At 43.8% G+C, this 22,113-nt stretch overlaps 1 protein-coding gene across 4 annotated transcripts in view; it reads right to left on the bottom strand.

Annotated features, from left to right (window-relative positions):
- FMNL3 (formin like 3) overlaps positions 1–22,113 on the bottom strand; it is a 263,779-nt gene that overhangs the window by 43,930 nt on the left and 197,736 nt on the right. For all 4 annotated transcript variants that reach the window (XR_003941482.1, XM_030196846.1, XM_030196847.1 and 1 more), the window contains 8 exons: positions 20,059–20,169; positions 11,141–11,290; positions 10,599–10,700; positions 9,631–9,946; positions 9,465–9,533; positions 9,135–9,259; positions 8,497–8,699; positions 466–700 (listed from right to left, as the gene is read on the bottom strand). Coding sequence is in view for 3 of the 4 variants with exons in the window: in XM_030196846.1 (XP_030052706.1) it covers positions 466–700; positions 8,497–8,699; positions 9,135–9,259; positions 9,465–9,533; positions 9,631–9,946; positions 10,599–10,700; positions 11,141–11,290; positions 20,059–20,169 (1,311 nt within the window). In the remaining variant the exon portion in view is untranslated. The remainder of the gene's footprint in view (positions 1–465; positions 701–8,496; positions 8,700–9,134; positions 9,260–9,464; positions 9,534–9,630; positions 9,947–10,598; positions 10,701–11,140; positions 11,291–20,058; positions 20,170–22,113) is intronic.

Here is a 22,113-nt window from a genome sequence, read left to right as displayed (position 1 = left end):
TTCTATAATGGCAGTTGTGCACACATACGTTAATCCACATTTAAGTGTCTAACTTTAAATGTCAGTGCTTATGCCAAATGCTTGCGCCTAACTGTAGGCAGTTGGGTGCATAAATGATAGTATTCTATATCTCGAGCACATAATTGCTGATGCCCCCGACCTGCCCATGCCCTTCCCAGGTCCACACATCCCTTGAAATTGCATGTTCTGGAATTTGAGCATGCAACATATAGAATACAGACTAAGAGCACTTACGTGTGTAATCTCCAATTGCTGCCAATAATTGGCTGTTAACTCCAATTAGCAGCCAATTAGTGAATTAAGTTACACATGCAACTGGCCTTATTCTGCAAACTGCACATGAAAATTTGCATGCTAGTTGGAAATTTGAGCATGCAAGTTTATAGAATTAGGGGGATAATGCACCAGTGCCCACAAGAAGGTAGGCTGGATGAAGATACGTACCGGCATGAGCATCTGGACATTCTCATCAAAGTTTCCCAAAAATGTCATAATAGTCATCCTCTGAGCAAGCCGTTCCACCTTACTAAAGTGCATCATAAAGCGATCCTCATCAGAGAGGTCATCCAGGGGTTTACGCTCCCTCTCATATTGCCGCAACAGCTTTACTTCTGCCTCCGTTGGCAAGAAACGCATCAGACACTCAACAAAGTCCACAGGTAGTGTCTTCAGGTCAAACCTGCAAGATGCACAGAGCAAAATATTTAATCAGCCCAAACCAGTTGCTACTCTGCATTCAACTAAACCTTTACCATTTTTCAAAACAGTAAACCAGTCATGAAGCCCAATTTTAGATACAAGGTGCAGAGAGGAATTAAGACATCCAGGTCAGGACATGGAAAGGAAAATTCCAGCTGTATTTTACAAAGACACTGCCAAACAGAGCCTCTTGGCGTGGAGGAGTGGCCTAGTGGTTAGTGCAGTGGACTTTGATCCTGGGGAACTGAGTTCGATTCCTCCTTGTGACTCTGGGCAAGTCACTTAATCCTCCATTGCCCCTGGTACAAAAGTACCTGAATAAATGTAAACCACTTTGAACGTAGTTGCAAAAACCTCAAAAAGGCGGTATATCAAGTCCCATTTCCCTTTCCCTCTTCTAAAATTATTTCAAAGCAGCAGCTGTGTTAATCTGTTGTAACAAACATGACAACGGCAAGTGGCACTTCACAGACTAACCAATTTACTGAGGCATGAGCTTTCGAGAACTAGAGCCTATGTCATCTGAAGGGCTGGACTAAGGTTCCCGAAAAGCTCATGCCTCAACTGCTTAGTCCGTAAGGTCCTATCTGCCTTAATTATTCTTGTAAAGTATGTGTAAGGATGTGCAGTATTGCACATCTTATCTCTCCACATCCTGCAAGAATAGAAAATACTGTGCATAAAAGAAGAATACGCTATCTGCTGTTTGGCAGCTGGAACATGGTGTTCCTCAAGGCTCACCATATCACCATCATTGTTCAATATCTTTCTTAGTCCATTAGGGCAATATTTCACACACGTAGGAATTTTCATACTAAGTTATGCAGACAACATCTTCTCTCTCTGTCCAGAACAGAGCAGCACTTTTGAGAAAACAATTTGAGAAAAATTAATTTCTCAGATAGATACATGTATCTCACGAGAATCATTTGAAATTAAATAAATTCAAAATAAAATTGCTTTGGTGTGGAAATTAGGACAATATTCCAAAGAAAGAGCTTACTTTAACATCAGGAGAAGTTTTGAAAATAGTCACAAGTTTTAGGTATTATTCTGGATTTTAAACTAACATTTAAATCTCAGATTAAGCATTAACAAAGAGATTTTTCTTCAAGTTACAGCAGCTAAGTTCAATCAGATCTAAACTAAATTCAGACAATTTTAGAATCATAGGTCAATTAACATTACTGTCACAACTAGATTACTGTAACTTTCTATATAGGTCAATTTCAGTTAAATTACGAAGAAAATGACAGTTATTAAAGAACATGGCTTCTAGTTTGAATTTTGGATTGAAGAGTTTTGAAAGTGCAACCACTCTGTTGAATAAGCTCCATCAGTTATCTGTTAACTCATGTATTGAGTTTAAAACAGCTTGTCTGGTCTTCAAGTCTCTCCATGGTATGAATACAGAGAGCTTAACACAAATGATTATTATACTTCCAGAGTTCAACATAACTACAAGATTTTTTTCCTTCAATGAAAAATATTTCAAATAAAAAACAACTTGAGCAGTCTTTTTCATTTCAGGGAGTAAGAATATGGAACCAACTGCCTATACAGATTAGACAGTTGTCATCGTATTTTTTTTATTTCAAAAGGCTCTGATAACATTTTTTATTTTCACAATAGGACTGTGATTAAAAGTATTATAAATGTATGTAATTAAATTATTTAGTAGAACCCCCTTTTTTTTGTTAGGGGTTTACTTTAGTTGAAAATATGCCTTGAATCCATGATGTTATATGTGGAATAGAAATCCTTTATAGTATAGTATAACATCAACTATTTTAAAAAATCCTCATGTGTGTTTATTTCCTAGAAACTACAGAACACCCTGCTTCTTTGCTTGATTCTTCACCTCAATGCTCATTCTAATCTGTGTTGGAGAGGGTATCTATTTCTATACGTGTTAGTCTTGCTAGATTGTGGTAGGAAAGTGAGTATTATTGGTTTCCCTCTGGACATTACCCTTTTCCTAAGTGAAGTGGTAGCTTTTAGGGGCTTGCTTTATCATAGCTTAATGCACGACTCTTCAGCGCATGCAGTAGACACTATTATCCCACCAAACTCCCTAATGCTCAACACTAGTAACGCACCTAAATTTGCATGTCATTAGCATTGGAGCATTAGGGAGTTCCTTCGCTGCGCTGTTGTGGTGGTATTTTTCCAGCGCCAGAGTTTTCAGCATTCGCATCTCAGTCCTCTCATATTTCCTCTGCCCTCACACCCCCTGTAACCCCCCACCTCTTCAAATCATGCATTATTTTATTTCCTCATTAAATCCTCTCACATTTCCAGTGGTCCCTTCACTCTTCTTGTGCCTTCCCAGTCCTCTCACTTATTCCCACTGTGCCATTCATCTGGTTACTCGGTCACACACAATCCACCCCCCCTCCTTGATTACCTAATTTAATCCTCTCACATTCTCTCCAATCCCCAACTCCTCCTGCCCCCTATTCTTATCACACATAAAGCACTCCACACCCCATCTGATCCTCTCCTATACAGCGGTGGCTCCTCAAGCTGCTTACTCCTCCCCTGCACATGGGCTCAAGTGTCATGCCTATAGCCATGCAGTGCAAAACCCATCAGCACAATATTCCAACCCATGTGCAAGAGAAGAGAATGTGGCTCAAGGCAGGTATTCGACTTAGCTCCAATTCACATAAGGGGGAACTGCAGCAACAGAAGTGTAAGAGAAGCAGAGTGTTGTTCAGGGTTGATTGGGCTATGGCCTGTGTGGCCCATCCGATTCTGATGACTATACCCAATCTGTTTGCATACCATTTGATTACCACATAGGTGATTAAGTGGATTTTTACCACGGTAGTGACAGAACATACAAATATCAGAAATGATAAGACCATACTATCTATCAAGTCTGGCCATCCATGGCGACTACTATGCTCTACAATTCCTCTCTCTCCCTTACAGGTCCCACGCTTTCTTGAATTCAGATATTGCCCAGGTCTCTCCCATCTCTGCTAGGAGGCCGTCCCATGCATCCACAACCCTTTCCATAAAGAAGTGTTTTCTTAGATTACTCCCGAGTCTATCCTTTTTCACCTTCATCCTATGACCCTCATTCCAGAGCCTCCTTTCAACTGAAAGAGGCTCACCTCCTGTTTATTGAACCATTATTCCAACATTACATCAGTACAGTAATGGTATACACACGATATAACTCAATATTTCAATTCACTTGGTACAGCTTATAATTTTTCCATTTTCACATCCCTCCCCTTTTGTCCCAATACCCACTAAATCATCTCTACACCCTCCTCCCAGTATCCCCTACCCTTCTTCCCCAAGCCAAGTACATAACCACTTTATCTCATACAGCCAGAGTTCACCAGCCCAATTTACAATCTAGGGGTCAGAGACATAAGATATGGGATCTCCATTTCTTCAAAAATGTATACATTGCTTGTTTCTCTGCATTCAAGGCCGTTATTCATGGATCTGCTTTCTACCTAAGGTTAATACAGGCGGTGTCTCTGAAATCCACTGTATCAGGATACCCTTTTTTAGCAATTAGGCATACCTTCATTAACAAACAGAATAGCTGCAGCAGAGCTCCAATATAATTTCTTCCTCTATTCCAGTAAACACACCTCTGGCTTAATTTCTATTCCGATCCCCATACATCACCAATGTTCCCATATTACTTCCCAATACTACTTTATTTCTAAGCAATCCCAAACGCAATGCTCAAAGGTTCCTCAGGTCATCACACTTCTTACAAACCATTGACATAGCTATGGATGGGACTGGGTGGGCACAGGCCCAGCCAACAGCAGCACCTAACTCCCCTCTCTTCCTCCAAAGGCCCAGCATCTGCACCCTCTCTGAATCCCCCCCCCCCCCCCACCCCCATCCCTCCCTGGTGTATCTCAGAGGCATCCTGGTGGCTGTAGTGATTCATCTTCGCTGCCTGCACCAATCCCCGCAGGCTCCCCTCTGCCTTGTCCCCGCCCTTGCTGATGTCACTAGTTTCCTCACTGGTGGAATATGGCAGAGGGAAGCCTGTGGGGGCTGGCGCAACCAGCAAAGATGAATCACTGCGGCTGCCGGGACACCTTTGAGGTACACCAGGGAGGGACAGGGGATTCAGAGAGGGGCAGATGCTGGTCTTTGGGAGCGGGGCAGGGGTTGGGAAGGATAGAGGCTGAGCTAAGGGGGGGGGGGGGGGGGTTTGGAAAAGCCCATCCAAGTTAACTATGGGCCCACCCAAAATAGTAGATCTGGCTATGCCAAACCCCATATCTCCCCTCTCCTGCCTTTCTTCTGAAATATATATACTGGGTTCTTTTAAGTCTGTCCCCCATATGCTTTATGATGAAAGCCACTGACTATTTTAGTAGCCTGCTGGCCATTCCTCTTCTTATGCACCCAAGCATCCTTCTGTTATTTGCCACCACCTTTTTTTTACCTGTTTGGCCACCTTAAGATCATTAGATATAATCACACATAGGAACTGCTCTTCTTTGTGCATAAAAGTATTTTGCTCCCACCAGAGTTTGTACAGGTCAAATGCATGACCCTGCATTTTCACCATTAAAACATGTGTTAAAATCTAGTCCACTTTTTAAATACTCTTTAATTTCATCAGACTCCTCCTGTGCTCAAGTATACTAGTTTTTCCATACGGGTGACATACTGACTAGATTATCAGAGATGATGACCCTTCTGCCCCTTAGCTCTCTTTCCTATATGTAACTTTCCAAAATGGTATTTTTGTCTTTGGATTTAGCACCCTAAATTCATGGCTTTGTATTTTTTTTTTTTTTATTATAGGGGTTGATATTTAAAAGGGTGTAACTGGGCAAGAGAGCTGTCTGGCCGCTAATATTTGGCAGCAGTTAAATGGGTAGAGCTGCTGAATATCTCCACTAACTGGCCATTCCCTAAACGACAAGGTCAGGAGTGGTCCGAGGGTGGAGCCAGCACTTAGCCGGTTAGCAACAATATTCACTCTGCTAACCAGCTAAGTGAGGCCCAGATGCATCAAACAAACGTAAAAAAATCTAAATTGTTAAAGTCCTTAACGATTTTGAAAAACCGAAGCATGCACCAAAAAAACAGGTCAAACATGTTCGTTGCGGTATCCAGAAGTACAATGTATCAATGAATCGTAATCCCCGTCATAATCGGCCCCTAAATCATGCGCAGAGCAGCCAAGCATTATGCTGGCTGCTCTGCGCATGACACAAACGTCCAAAAAAAACCACAACACAAACACGTGGCTCCCCACTTCCCCCTGCACTAACCAAAACAAAAAAAAATCCAAATAGATCGGGAGGGGGCAAAGGCGCTCGTCAGGAGCGTCCTGTATGGGCGCCCTTGCCCCCCCCCCCGAGATCGCTGCTGTTCCCCGCTTCAGCCGGTTTTAATAAAAACAAATCTCCAAATTTTCTCATCCCCGGTCCCCCCCCCCCCCTTCCTGTGTGTCCTGTCCCTTGCTCCAGGGCTCCACTTCCCGCCATCCTCCGCCTCCGCCCCGCCCCCCTGGGATCGGCGCCACCGCTCCCACCCTACACCGGAACCCCCCTCCGCATTACCGTCCCGTGCAGCGCCTCTCACCTGTATGTGAAGGTGCTGCACGGGATAAAACATCTGATCGCCATTTGCTTCTCCCTTCTCCGACGTCAGTCTGTTGTTCCTGGGCCCGCCCTCCATTGGTATCTCCCCCAGGTATGAAATACCCCTTACCCCCATTTTCCATGCACTTTCATGCAGACCTGCACCCCATTTCCATGGCGTGCGCAAGCATCACCTCACCCACCTTTTTCCAGCCCCCCACACTTTATCCACCCTTTTTTCAGCCCCCTACCTGCATCCACACTCCATACATCTTATCAAGCCCCCACACTCCATCCATCTTTCTTCAAATTCCCCAATGTACACAACTCCATCCACCTTTTTTCCAGCCCCCCCCCCCCCCCGCATACACATACACCATCCATCTTTTTTCCAGCCCCCCTCCCGCACCCACACTCCAGCAACCTTTGTTCTCTACCCCCCTCCGTGCACCCACACTCGATCCACCCTTTCCCCAGCCCCCCTCTGTGCACCTACTCCATCCACCCTTTTCCCAGTCCTCCTCGGTGCACCCACACTCCATCCACCCTTTTTCCAGCAACCCCAGCACACACACCCCATCTATATTTTTCCAGCCCCCCTCCCTGCACACACCACATTTATCCAGAGCTCCCCCTCCTGCACACTCACTGGTCCACCTCTGTAGGGGGAGGCAGAGCTGCAGGTCAGGTGCTTTTTGCTCTTCTGTTCCATTGAGCTGCGCGGGCCTCCATACAGCTGCTCAGCTTAAAGGAATCAACAGGAACCGAGGCAGTAGTGGAAGAAGCAGTCCAACCTGCAGCTGTGCAGTTCCTCTTCTGGACCGAATTCTGCATGGGAAAGGCAGAAATATGCGCAGTCCGCGGAGGAGGAGGGGAGAATTCTCTCCAAATTATGCATTGCACAGTAGTGCAGAATTCCCCCAAGAGTAAAAGTTAGGACAGCAAAAAGGCTATCCTAACTTTATGTGCTGAATTAACTGAGCACCGGTCTGAATATTGGCTGGTGCCTATTTAACTTCTGGGTCAGTGCACAAACCCAGATATTGAATGTCAGGAGGCATGCGTGACCCAGAATTGAATATGCAGAGTTAGGTCAGCCCATGGCTGGAAGCAGCTTGCAAGCCGCTTACTGCCAAGGGCAGAATAAGTACATAAGTACATAAGTACATAAGTAGTGCCATACTGGGAAAGACCAAAGGTCCATCTAGCCCAGCATCCTGTCACCGACAGTGGCCAATCCAGGTCAAGGGCACCTGGCACGCTCCCCAAACGTAAAAACATTCCAGACAAGTTATACCTAAAAATGCGGAATTTTTCCAAGTCCATTTAATAGCGGTCTATGGACTTGTCCTTTAGGAATCTATCTAACCCCTTTTTAAACTCCGTCAAGCTAACCGCCCGTACCACGTTCTCCGGCAACGAATTCCAGAGTCTAATTACACGTTGGGTGAAGAAAAATTTTCTCCGATTCGTTTTAAATTTACCACACTGTAGCTTCAACTCATGCCCTCTAGTCCTAGTATTTTTGGATAGCGTGAACAGTCGCTTCACATCCACCCGATCCATTCCACTCATTATTTTATACACTTCTATCATATCTCCCCTCAGCCGTCTCTTCTCCAAGCTGAAAAGCCCTAGCCTTCTCAGCCTCTCTTCATAGGAAAGTCGTCCCATCCCCACTATCATTTTCGTCACCCTTCGCTGTACCTTTTCCAATTCTACTATATCTTTTTTGAGATACGGAGACCAGTACTGAACACAATACTCCAGGTGCGGTCGCACCATGGAGCGATACAACGGCATTATAACATCCGCACACCTGGACTCCATACCCTTCCTAATAACACCCAACATTCTATTCGCTTTCCTAGCCGCAGCAGCACACTGAGCAGAAGGTTTCAGCGTATCATCGACGACGACACCCAGATCCCTTTCTTGATCCGTAACTCCTAACGCGGAACCTTGCAAGACGTAGCTATAATTCGGGTTCCTCTTACCCACATGCATCACTTTGCACTTGTCAACATTGAACTTCATCTGCCACTTGCACGCCCATTCTCCCAGTCTCGCAAGGTCCTCCTGTAATCGTTCACATTCCTCCTGCGACTTGACGACCCTGAATAATTTAGCTGCTAAACCCTTGACCATTCTTCCAATTCTTTTTGGAGGCATAGAAAATGGGTTTACATACATGTGGATGGCTTTACAGATCTCTTCTGTACTTCTGCCTGCTTTCCGCAGTGTGATAGCGAGATTCTTTGCTCGGTTGGCTTCCAGAAGAGTCACCTTGCTGGCTGCCTTGTGGCTGGATTTGCTTTTTGAACAGTTTAGGTCTATGGCAGGGCCCTGTGCTTTGGTCTTAAAAAGTTCTTCAAACTTGTCCAAATCCAGATCCTCAAAAAAAGGAAAAACAATATATTTTTAATATATAAATCAAATGCATACCTCCATCTCATTCTCTTCCTGGTAGAAACATTTAGAATAAACATCCCTTCATGCCTGGGTACAGGTGTGCTACCTTAAACATTAAACCCCCAAATGCAGGCTTCCTCTCCACAGTGCCAACAAGGATTCCCAGTGTCCTTGACCCTACAATATCAACAAAGTCCCCAATATTAGCTTCCACTCAGCAGTGCCAGAATGGTTTCCTCTCCCTCAATATAAACTTCCTTTAGTAGCACTATAAGGAAGCCCTAGTGAGACTTTCATCAGAGCAGAACCAATGGATCCCCAATATTTGCTTCCTCTGAGCAGTCTTACGCATTTACTGTACAGTTAAAAGGAAATCAGTGTAGACTTTTTATCCTGAATAAAAATACCACAACTCACCTCTAGTATCTTCTCATCGTCGAGCTCACTGAACACTGTCCCATTGATCTGATTGGGTTTAAGTGCTGTCCAGTTAAAGACCGGAAGGCGGAACTTGGTTTTGATTGGCTTCTTTATCCGGATTGCTTCAAAGGAAGCCAAACATAACATCATAATCAGACTGTGCACTGCTTCCATCCCACCACCACACCCACGTCCCTCTCAGTGCAACCCAGGCTTAGGCAACAGCCTCCATTCCAACCCTCAGCTCCTCCTTCCTCCTCAGCACAAGCAGCCCCGCCCTTCTTCTCCCCTCCCCCACATCTTGAGTTCTATAAACAGAACACTAACCTGACAATCCAACAGTCATCACAACGGACGGTGAGGCACCAGGAAGTGGCGGGGGTGGGGGGCACTTGTCTGAATGGATAGAAAAAGGTCATAAGCTCAGCATTTGGCAGACATCCCATTATTATGCTGCTTGTTATATTTCTGCCTCTGTTAGAAATACGCTTACCTGGCAGTGGGGGTGGAGCTGGCGGTGGTGGTGGTGGTGGAGGAGGTGGGGGCGGAGGTGGAGGTTCTAACTCTATGGGAGGCAGTTCAGCAGGCAGGGATTGTATCTCAGAAAGAATCCGGCTTTCAAGGCCCAGGACTCCCAGCGACAAGATGTCAGTACTCCCCTCAGCCTCTTTGAGCAGTTGGATATTGCCTGTCTGCTCCAGGTGTCGAAGGCGTTGTTCTAGGTTGACCTGGCGCAGGAATGCCTCCTCCTTCTCCTTTATGATTTTCCGTAGCGTGTGCACCTGGTGGCTTGTGTTTTCATAAGTCTCCTGTCCCACACACACAAATGGCAGGTGAATGTTTCCTAAGGTGAAATACACACCCATCCCAGTTTCTAAAACATGAAAGCAGGCTACATGATCAACCACAAATGATGGAGTTGGCTCCCTATTTTGGAATTTCCCTCTCCTGCCCCTCTTCCCATCATGCTTAATCCTTGCCCTATCTCCAGTGCAGTATATTACCCTACCTCTCTTCATCCTCCCCTTCCTTCCTTCCTTCCTTCCTTCCTTCCTTCGTTTATTTATTTAAATTTATTTACCGCCTTTTTGAAGGAATTCACTCAAGACGGTGTACAGCAAGAAGAAGTAAAAAACAAGCAATAAACAATTACAGCAGTAAAAGTATTCAAATATTAGTACAAGGTATGGCATAATATGCTACATTATAATATAAACACAATATGCAATAAAACATTTTAATAGACAGCATAGTGAGTAAGCAAAGATGGAGCATATAAGACAGACTAACAGGAGTTAGAAAAATAAAGGGACTAATTTAAAGAAAGTTGCACGAGAAATCAGAAAGGTGCTTGATCATCATCTTAGCTAGGGTAGGAATGGATAAACATGTCCTGCTTTAGTATGTGCAGCCAGTGTCACTCCTTAGGTGTGTATGACTAGCAAGTTAGTTACTTCATACCCTGATGGTCTCCAGATCTTTTTCTCGATGTAGCAGCTGCTTCTCTAATTCTGCTACTCGCATCATGTTCTCATTCTCCAAGTCCAACAGCTTCTCTGTCAGCTGAAGATAAACCACAAATGCAATTATAGGCAGCTACGATTCAATCCAACCATCCAATCAGCTAACCCAAGCAAATACCGTTCATTCTATATGCTCACCTTGACTACTCCAACCCACCTAAAGGCACAGCCCTTCCCATACAACCATGCCACAATTCAATTTGCTTCTACAAAATTTAAAAAAAAAAAACCTTTGCAGAATCAACCTTTCCCTTTATACAAAATCCGTTTTGGACTTACCCAACCAAAGTTGGTGTAGATATATGACTGGGAAGCATACTTCAAATGGGCTCTATCATAGGCATGAGCCAGACGAACAGAGAAACTGGAATATACCATTATATTCATCTCCACTGGTACAGGCTTTAATAGCACTGCCAACTACACTTCCATTCGCAACATAAAAATCCTAAGACAAGGCAACAAGGGGGAAAGTCTTACATGTGATAAGTGCTCTTCCAGTTCTTCCACCTTCTCCAGTGCCACGTTCTTAGTCTCTGCATCTTCAAGCAGACCTCCAACATCAAAGACATTATCAAGGTAAGCCTGAATCTGCACCAGCAGCTTCTCACTCTCCGTGTGCTTTGACTTCTGTGGGAACAATGTTGGATCTTGAGAAAATATTCCAAAGAAAGTCAATCCCTCTAAGAAAAATATTAGGAAGTCCACCAAAAGAATATTAACTTAAAATCTATATAATTTTGAAAAGGGCATACAAGGAGTTCAGTATAGGCTGATCCAAAGCGGCTCACTTCAAAGCTCTATACATCATGTTTTACTCCTTTAAATGTAGCCCTTAATTTTCTTTGTGAATACACCCTTTCAAATACAAAGTGAATAAAAGTTGTTTTCTTTGTTTGTTTGGGGGGTTGTTTTTTTTAATAAGAGTTTTATGAAATTTAGTGAACATACATATTTTTCTGGTGGGTCTCCAAATACAATTACAAATAGAAATAGGACCCACTGTTGAAAGAGGGAGAAAACTTTTTATTCCCACCAATAACACCACTCTATTAAACTGCTTGATAGAACATAAAAACAAAACGGCTGCACTGAAACCAATCTTAGAAGCCAATAGGAATAGACTTATCTGAATGAAAAAATTGTCACTGTTTCACTGTTGGTTCACACATCCTACAGAAATTTCCATTTCAAAACTGTCTTCATCAGGGACGCCAGTGCTTCTAATACAAAAAGGTCCTCAAGCTTGAAAATACAGCGCGAACACAACATCCTTTAACAAATCAGCAGGGCACTAAAACGTGCTGACGTCACCCCAGCACTCTCTCTCCCAGGGGACTATTTCTTCAGGGTCTTGAGAAAAGGCAGCAGGGTATGTCAGGTAGTCCAGGGGTGCAACTGTGGCCCTGTCAAAGTACAACCAACGCCAAGCTACAACCCAAAACATCTGAACACACACCTCAACAAGCACTGAATGTAGCAAGCTGTCATTATTCTCTAAGGACAAACAAAATCACAAGACCTCAACAGTGAGTAATGTCATCTGCTGGAGCCTGTGTGGGAAAAATAATTTACATTTCAAAAAACACCTTTTGATATCTACTACTGTGTATGTTGTGTTGAGCATGGGGGCAGGTCATAAGTACATAAGTATTGCCATACTGGGTCAGACCAGAGGTCCATCAAGCCCCGCATCCTGTTTCCAACAGTGGCCAATCCAGGTCACAAATACCTGACAAGATCCCAAAAAAGTACAAAACATTTTATATTGCTTATCCCAGAAATAGTGGATTTCCCCCAAGTCCATTTAATAACGGTCTATGGACTTTTCCTTTAGGGAGCCGTCCAAACCTTTTTAAAACTCCGCTAAGCTAACCGCCTTTACCACATTCTCTGGCAACGAATTCCAGAGTTTAATTACACGTTGAGTGAAGAACAATTTTCTCCAATTCGTTTTAAATTTACTACATTGTAGCTTCATCACATGCCCCTAGTCCTAGTATTTTTGGAAAGCGTAAACAGACGCTTCACATCTACCAGTTCAACTCCACTCATTATTTTATAGACCTCTATCATATCTCCCCTCAGCCGCCTTTTCTCCAAGCTGAAGAGCCCTAGCCACTTTAGCCTTTCCTCATAGGGAAGTCGTCCCATCCCCTTTATCATTTCGTCGCCCTTCTCTGCACCTTTTCTAATTCCACTATATCTTTTTTGAGATGCGGCGACCAGAATTGAACACAATATTCGAGGTGCAGTCGCACCATGGAGCGATACAAAGGTATTATAACATCCTCATTTTTGTTTTCCATTCCTTTCCTAATAATACCTAACATTCTATTTGCTTTCTTAGCCACAGCAGCACACTGAGCAGAAGGTTTCCACATATCATCAACGACGACAGCTAAATCCCTTTCTTGGTCCGTGACTCCTAACGTGGAACCTTGCATGACGTAGCTATAATTCGGGTTCCTCTTTCCCACATGCATCACTTTGCACTTGCTCACATTAAACATCATCTGCTATTTAGACGCCTAGTCTCCCAGTTTCGTAAGGTCCTCTTGTAATTTTTCACAATCCTCCCGCGATTTAACGACTTTGAATAACTTTGTGTCATCAGCAAATTTAATTACCTCACTAGTTACTTCCATCTCTAGGTCATTTATAAATATGTTAAAAAGCAGCGGTCCGAGCACAGACCCCTGGGGAACCCCACTAACTACCCTTCTCCATTGAGAATACTGACCATTTAACCCTACTCTGTTTTCTATCTTTTAACCAGTTTTTAATCCACAATACACTACCTCCTCTCCCATGACTCTCCAATTTCCTCTGGAGTCTTTCATGAGGTACTTTGTCAAATGCCTTTTGAAAATCCAGATACAAATCAGCGGCATAATCAAAAGAGAAGGACGCCCATCTTCTGACACAAATCGGGAGATGGGCGTCCTTCTCTCAGGGTCGCCCAAATCAGCATAATCAAAAGCCGATTTTGGGCGTCCTCAACTGCTTTCCGTCGCAGGGACGACCAAAATCGGCTTCATTAGCTTCATTAGCTGGTAGGAACTTTGATGGGACTGTGTATAGGTCCCGATGGAGATCTTTAATTTTGTTGGCAAAGTATGTGGCAAAATCATTGCTGGTTAGCTGTGACTGGAAAGGCTAGTTCTGTTGTGGGGTTTGCAGTAGGCTGTTTACTATTTTAAGTAGTTGCTTGGTTGAATTTGCAGCTTGTTCAATATGTTGAGAGAAATATTGTGTTTTGTCTGTTAAAGCCTGGCGATAATTGCCATGTGATGTGTTCCTTACTGTTGAGCCTGTCTTCATCTAGGTGAGATTTTCACCATTTTCTTTAAAAATGATGTCCTTGACGCTTAAGGACCCATAGTTCTGGGAGAACTTGGGGAACATTTGTTTGTAGAGCACAGGACCTTCTTTAGAGGGACCGTTTTTTCTAATGCCCTTGCTAAACATGCATTCCAGATATCAACCTGTTCTGACACTGTCATCATTTTTTCATCCACATGAGGGTAGGACAAGGCTTCCAGGAAGTTAACAGTCAGATTTGTTATGTCTCGCATTTCCTTCCAAGCATTGATTGGGTCCCATCTGTTTTATGTAGTCCTTAATAGAAAATTTGATTAGAAAGTGATCAGTCCATGATAGGGGTGTTCTCAATGCCACCAGCCTTGTGTGTTGAACACAAGTCTAGCATATAGTCCTTTTCATGGGTTGGAGATTTGATCACCTGAATGAATCCTAGAGCTGCCATCATATCAAGGAAGGCAGCAGTAGTGGTGTCTGGAGTTTCAGTATGTAGGTTAAAGTCTCCCTTGATCAGTAACCTAGAGTAGCTCAGGGTTACCTCTGTCACCAGATTCAGTTCTTGCACAGATGATGTGCTGTTGCAAGGTGCTCTGTAGACCATGAGCAGCCACACTGGTTCCTTATCTCCCAGCTGGATTAGGAGGCATTCCGACTCAGACAGGTGGGGGATGGAGAGTCTGAGCAGTTTGATGGTCTCTCGGATCAGGACTGCTACCCCTCCACCCCTCTTCCCTTGTCTTGGTTGATGCAGGATAGTGAATCCTGTGGGACATAGTTCAGCTAATGGTACTCTTCCGCTTTCATCCAGCCAGGTCTCAGTTATTCCCAAGATATCTAAGTGGTATTCACTGATAACATCATGGATCATATGAAATTTTTTATTGGATGGTCTGGTATTTACTAGGCACAAGTTTCCAAGTACTGGTCTGTTGGTTGTGGTTGTAGTTTTAGGGGTTACTTGATGGTGGTAAGTAACTATTCGTGTGGGTATAGCTAGATAAGAGTTTTGCCTCTTGGGTTTGTGTCCTCTAGGTGGATGGGGGAGTCTTGTTTCTTCTTCCCCAGATTATTAGGATGTATGATGATCTTTGGTTTACTAGGCCAAAGCACATTCTTGTTTAAAGTAGGTAAGATTACAGAGCCCTCCAGCTATTCAGTATAACAAAAAGCCAGTTTGTCTTTGGCAGCAATTAACAGTGGAGTGTTAATTATACAGATGGTCCTTGATGAGGGTCTGAGTCCCTTTGAAGTGTTTGCATCCTAGGAAAATTGAGATTCTCTAATAGATATGCAGTCAGTCAAGTTTCAGTATAACTGCTTATTCTATTTATATTTTGTGCTTTTAAATCTTGAAACAGGTAAAATAGTTTTTATCTAATATCTAGCAGGCACGTCTGTTTGCTAGAGACATAGATCAAATGGCTGTATTCCACTCCTGTGAAATTATTTGGAAGTTTATTGCAGAGGGAGTTCAGCAGGATATCAGAAATGTAGAGATAATATAAGTTAAAATATGAATTTCAACTCACAGAATTGCAGTTACGTTTTCAACATTTTGCAGTTTCTGATCCTGATGTCGTTTGGTCAGTGCTTTTTTTGTAGAAAAAAAGGTGCCGGTACTCATTATGGGCGGGGTCACCACATATGGCTCCACCCCTATGATAGCCACACCCACATTAACCACACCCCCTATACCAGCCATGGCGCATATAAACAGACATCATTGAAAATATTACAGTACTATAGGAGACAAAAATAACGTGATTTGCTAAGTAGTAGTAGTAGTATACCCAGTGCAAAATAAGACAGCCAATGTAAATTCTCAAATTGGACATATTACAAACACTAAAATGAAAATAAAATGATTTTTTTCTACCTTTGTTGTCTGGTGACTGTTTTTCTTTCCATATTGGTCCCAGTCTGTGATTCTCCTTTCCTTTGTTTTCGCTTAACTCTTCTGTGCCATTTGTCATTTTTGTCTCCTTTTTCTTTGCTTTCTTCAATATTTTTCAGGCTCTCTCTCTGTCCAGATTTAATTCATTCTTACTATCCATTCATTAATTTCCTTCATCTACCTGTGGCTTTTCATCTTTTCCTCACCCTTGTTCTCCCCATGCCCCTTCCTCTTATTCTCCAGTCTTTCTCTATTCCCCTTTTCCATCCAGCAGCTCTGCTTTCTCTCCCCATCCTTCCAGTGTCTCCCCTATTTCTGCATTCTTCCATCCAGCGTCTTCCCTCTTTCTCTCCCTATCCTTCCGTTTTCCCTCTCTCTCTCCCCATCCTTCCATCTGTTTTTCACTCTCTCTCTCTCCCCAATCCTTCCCTCTGTTGTTTTCCCTCTTTCTCTCTCTCCCCAATCCTTCCATCTGTTTTTCTCCTCTCTCCCCAATCCTTCCATCTGTTGGTTTCCCTCTTTCTCTCTCTCCCCAATCCTTCCATCTGTTGGTTTCCCTCTTTCTCTCTCTCCCCAATCCTTCCCTCTCTCTCTCTCTTTCCCCATCCTTCCATCTGTTTTTCCCTCTCTCCCCAATCCTTCCCTCTGTTGTTTTCCCTCTTTCTCTCTCTCCCCAATCCTTCCCGCTTTCTCTCTCTCCTCAATCCTTCCCTCTCTTGGTTTCCCTCTTTCTTTCTCTCTCTCCCTAATCCTTCCCTCTGTTGGTTTCCCTCTTTCTCTCTCTCCACAATCCTTCCCTCTGTTGGTTTCCCTCTTTCTCTCTCTCCCTAATCCTTCCCTCTGTTGGTTTCCCTCTTTCTCTCTCTCCACAATCCTTCCCTCTGTTGGTTTCCCTCTTTCTCTCTCTCCCTAATCCTTCCCTCTGTTGGTTTCCCTCTTTCTCTCTCTCCACAATCCTTCCCTCTGTTGGTTTCCCTCTTTCTCTCTCTCCCTAATCCTTCCCTCTGTTGGTTTCCCTCTTTTTCTCTTTCCGCAATCCTTCCCTCTGTTGGTTTCCCTCTTTTTCTCTTTCCTCAATCCTTCCCTCTGTTGGATTCCCTCTCTCTCTCTCCCCAATCCTTCCCTCTTTCTCTCTCTCCCCAATCCTTCCCTCTGTTGGTTTCCCTCTCTCTCTCCCCAATCCTTCCCTCTGTTGATTTCCCTCTTTCTCTCTCCCGGATCCTTCCCTCTGTTGATTTCCCTCTTTCTCTCTCCCGGATCCTTCCCTCTGTTGGTTTCCCTCTCTCTCTCTCTCCCCCCCCCCCCCAATCCTTCCCTCTGTTGTTTTCCCTCTCTCTCTCTCTCCCCAATCCTTCCCTCTGTTGTTTTCCCTCTTTCTCTCTCCCGAATCCTTCCCTCTGTTGTTTTCCCTCTTTCTCTCTCTCCCCAAAACTTCCCTCTGTTGGTTTCCCTCTTTCTCTCTCTCCCCAATCCTTCCCTCTGTTGGATTCCCTCTCCCTGCCAAGTTTGGCGCGAACGGCGCGAAGTCGCGACGCACGCGGCACCAGGCCCCTATTTCCGGCCGCTGCTGCTTCTCCTGTTGAGCAGCAGCGGCCGCTTACACAAAGAAAAAGAAGATTAACAAAAAAAATTTGAAACCTGGCTGAAACGCGGCACCCCGGCACTGTAGACAGCCATTAGGCATTGGCTGTTGCCCCGCAGCCGCTCCTCCTCTTGCCTCTACGTCACTGCGCTCCTCCGGGGTCTTCCTCCAGGGGCAGTGACGTAGAGGCAAGAGGAGGAGCGGCTGCGGGGCAACAGCCAATGCCTAATGGCTGTCTACAGTGCCGGGGTGCCGCGTTTCAGCCAGGTTTGAAGTTTTTAAAAAAATCTTTTTCTTTGTGTAGCGGCCGCTGCTGCTCAACAGGAGAAGCAGCAGCGGCCGGAAATGGGGGCTGGCACTGCGTGTGGGACATGGACTCACGGGGCGGGGGCGGGGGCGGGGGCGGGGGGGGGAAAAAAAAAGGTGCCGGTACGCCGTACCGTTGCGTACCGGCACAAAAAAAGCACTGCGTTTGGTGATCCAATTGATGCAGATCACTGGAGGATTTTGTTGTTGTTGTAGATCCAGCTCAGATCACAAGCAACAAGAATGGTTGCTTGCTTGTAAGGCGGGAGACAAAAGTTACTTTTATCCAAACAAAACAATGAAATTAACTAGGGGGCCCTTTTACCAAGCTGGAGTAAAAGGGGCACTGCGGTGGCTTCGGAATGTGGATTTGCTATGTGCTGAGGCCTCTTTTACTGCTGCTTTTTTTTTTTAAGGAAATGGCTGTGCAGTAAGTACAAACTTGCCATGCAGCCATTTCCTGGAGAGTGCTGACCGCCTCCTATTTAGGAGGCCGTAAGGGATCCTGTGCTAACCTGGTGGTAAAAGTTAAAAAAAATGTTTACGATCACACCGGAAATGGCATGCAGTGGGGGCAGTACTACCGCCGGCTCCCATGGAGTGCCAGATTGGCGCATGATAACACATGGTAGCTCTACCACGGCGTTCTAAAATGGCCCCTTACTGAAGGAAAGAAAACTCAATTTAAGCTCAGGACTAGTACCCCAACATAGACTGAGCAGAAGTATGTAAAACTTTGAGCAATAAGTAAACAATTAGGGTTAGATTCTATATATGGCGCCTGAAAATTCCATGTGGGAAAAAAATATGCCTAGGCGTATTCTTTAAAGTACGCCTAAATTTTATAGAATAGGTTTAAATTTCCACACAGCATATAAAACAACGCCAAGCACCTCTCCACATGACCAAATGCAGTCTTATCCCGATGCCTAGATTAGGCACAGAATGGCTGAATCCTATAACATGCATAGATTTTAGAAACGCCCACATCTCGCCCATGGCCACGCTCCCTTTTCAACTATGCAACTTAGAATTTAAGTGCACCACGTTACAGAATACACTTACTAAGTGGCGGTAGCAAAAGTACCTTCAGCTACAGCAGCAACCAAGCAGTAGTTCCCACCCCCCAACTCCATTTCTGGTGCTACAAAAATATTTTTATTTTTGAAGCACCGGTGTATGCCTGGCGGTAATCGAGCAGTGCCACATGCTGCCCGGTTACTGCTGAGTTAGCAAGGGAGCCTTACCATCACTTCAATGGGTGGTGGTAAGTGCTCCCCCCGAAATGGCCATGTGACAAGTGCTTCACTTGCCGCATGGCCATTTCTTTTTTTTTCTTTTTTAAACAGCCTTTTACCCGCTGCCGTAAAAGTGTGCCTCAGTACGCGTCAAAAACACGCTTTTTCCGCAGCTTAGTAAAAGGATCCCTTAGCGAGTTGTGCACGTAAATCTTAATTAATGCCAAATAGTGCTGATAATTGCTTGTTAATTTCCAATTAACAGAACTGGTTAGCTAGTTAACAAATTAACGCCTATGTTTACTAAGTGGCGCTTTGAGCACGTTAGCATTTTTAACGTGCATAAATGGTTTTATGAGCATTAAACGCTAACGCGCCCATAGAAATGTATGGGCGCGTTAGCGTTTAAAGCGCCTTAAATTTATACGTGTGTTAAAAATGCTAATGCACCTTAGTAAACATACTCCTAAGTTACATGCATTGTTATATAATACGCTTTGATTTCTGCATGGAAATTAAGACTTTCTTTATAGAATCCCGGGGATACTGTATTATTTAGCCTGAATTGTAGGAGCCCGATGTGAACACAGCCACTGCCTACTCTGCCCACCCCTTAACAGTAGTTAATAATAATAACCTCATCCCACCACCAAAGACATTTGGAATGAGACCCAAAGAAGGTTTAATTAGCTGTAAATAGATTCGCAGCTGTAATATGCATTTTCAATAGCCAGTTAGTAAAAGAAACTTCCTCCTTCCCTATGCAACAATCTGTTTTGCTACTCAATTGGCAATACATGAGCACATTTTGCACTACAGACATGCAGGAAGCAGACAGCTAAAAAAACAAAACAAAATTTCCCCAGAGTACATAGGACCAGAAACCTCAGAAAGGAAAAGCCACAGTAATTTTTCCTTAAGTATTATATACCACACTTGTCGCATTTCATATAAGCAGAAGACCCAAAATTCATTGCCCTCATTTTCCCTCACCCTTTGAATCCTCTGTCATCTCTGCCTTAGCATATCAAAATCATGCAATACTTTAAATTACCTCCAAGAACTCTTCCAGACCCAACTTTGTGAACTCATATTGCAGGTGAACTCGGAAATTCATATCCTCCACAGAGTGAACCACAATGTTTATGAACTGCATACAGGCAACCTAATAGCAGGAGAGCAAACCAACATCAAATGAACCACAGAGTTCCTCTTCTTAATATAGTGTCATCTATGCACACATGATTAGGGGAGCAATTTTCAAAAAATGCTCACTAATTAGATACCTAAACTTAAGACAGCAATTAATTTCTGTTCAGTTTACGACTGTAGGTTAGATACTCATTGTTGATAATCAGTGCAAGTGCCTAAACTTTCCCCCTGCCCTAACTCTTTCAAAAACACCCAAATTTAGAAGCTTATTAGTTCCTAAATGTAGGTACTCAGCCCTAGTGCCAAAGGTTAAGCATATAATCCCTTTGAAAATGGACCCCTAAATTCATGTTGCACAAAAATATCCAGTTATATTTCTACCATACCTCAATTTCACCTCAAAATCATTCTAAAGAGACAGTACTCATCAGTTTAATTTTGTGGTGAATGTTTTTAATCTTCAATAGCAAGGAAAAATTTGTTCTTCCCTGCTAATTTTCTTCCCTTGAGTTTGACTAGCCCAGATCGTGCAGGTTTTTGCCCATCAGCCAGATGATGGAGAGAGAGACCAATGAGCTGCAAACTCTGCATTATAAAAAGTTCTGTACAGCCCACAGCTCATCAGTATTTGTGTAGCAAAGCATATGAGGACTGAGCAAAAACCATATACTACAAGTAAAAACTTCATAAGAGGAGGAATTCAAGTATAAAATTACCAAGTGCTTCTTGCAGAAAATATTTCAGAGCTTCCAGATGCTCCCCACAGAAAAACAACATGGGTCAAGAACTACCAGACATGAGCAAAAAAATGTTTCTCCAGGGATTCAAAATGGCCGCTGACTAGTTCGGACGCTCAGAAAGCTCCGGGAAAGAAAAATGCCAAAGAGAAGGGGCCGCTTGTCCTCCGCCGCTGCCCCTCCACGGCAAAGTCTTCCTTTACAGTCCACAATGATTGATTACCTTCGTGGAGCACAGATATCAGGAACACCGGGAGCAGATCTGCTAGGTCGACCGGGTGGAAATGGAACCATTTCGGAGACCGCTGGACTGGAGCTATCGCTCAGCCCCGATGATAGGGCGCCTCCCCCGCAACCCTCGGGAGCGAGCACGTCGACGCCGGATCCTAATAGGACGCCACCGAAGAGTGTAGTCGTCCACAGGACCGAGGAGGAGAGTCGAACTGCGGACAGTGTGGACCCTTTTTGTGATCTAGGTGCCTCTCGAGGGGGAGATATGACATCGAATAATCAGCACCAGATGGAAGCTGTGACGGGGGATAAAGCACTACAGACCGCTGTTGCAGTTACAGAGGTACAATTTCCTAAATCCCAGAAACCCACTGAAATTACATTAGAGACTCTATACACTTTGATTGTGGACTTGGGGAGTTCCTTAAGTCCACAAATTAAACAATTATCTCAAGAAATGTCTAATATGGACCACAAGGTTCAACAGACTGAACTCAAGGTAGAGACAATATCGAATCGTCAAGAAGAATTGGAAAAACAAGTGAAAGAGGTTCATTTAAACCAAGAGACTATGATTAAAGATTTAATTTCCTTGAGGAGACGTACTGAATTCTTGGAGAATGTAACCAGAAATAATAATATCCGCTTTTTAAATTTTCCAAAAAAATTTGGAGTTTTACCAAGGGAAATGCTTAGAAAGTATATTACTGAGACACTCGGCGCTTCAGAGGAAATGGTTCCACCATTTACACAAATATATTACCTGCCCCAGAAGCACCCAGTGCCTCAAGAAAAATCAGAATTGGATATTTCATTGATACTGGAATCCTCAGATACTGAATTAGTTCAGGCATCTACTTTAATTGCCACAGTAGCCTTGTCGCCAGATAAATACTGGCTGATGAGACTTTTCTTCCAAAATAAGGATAAGAGTTTCCTTGGTTTAAAAGTTAGTCTCTTCCCTGATGTGACTAAAGAGACTCAAAAAC

The sequence above is a fragment of the Microcaecilia unicolor genome, chromosome 3, assembly GCF_901765095.1.
Source record: "Microcaecilia unicolor chromosome 3, aMicUni1.1, whole genome shotgun sequence".
In the NCBI taxonomy this organism is placed as follows: Eukaryota; Metazoa; Chordata; class Amphibia; order Gymnophiona; family Siphonopidae; genus Microcaecilia; species Microcaecilia unicolor.
This window is presented reverse-complemented; position numbering and strand designations above follow the sequence as displayed.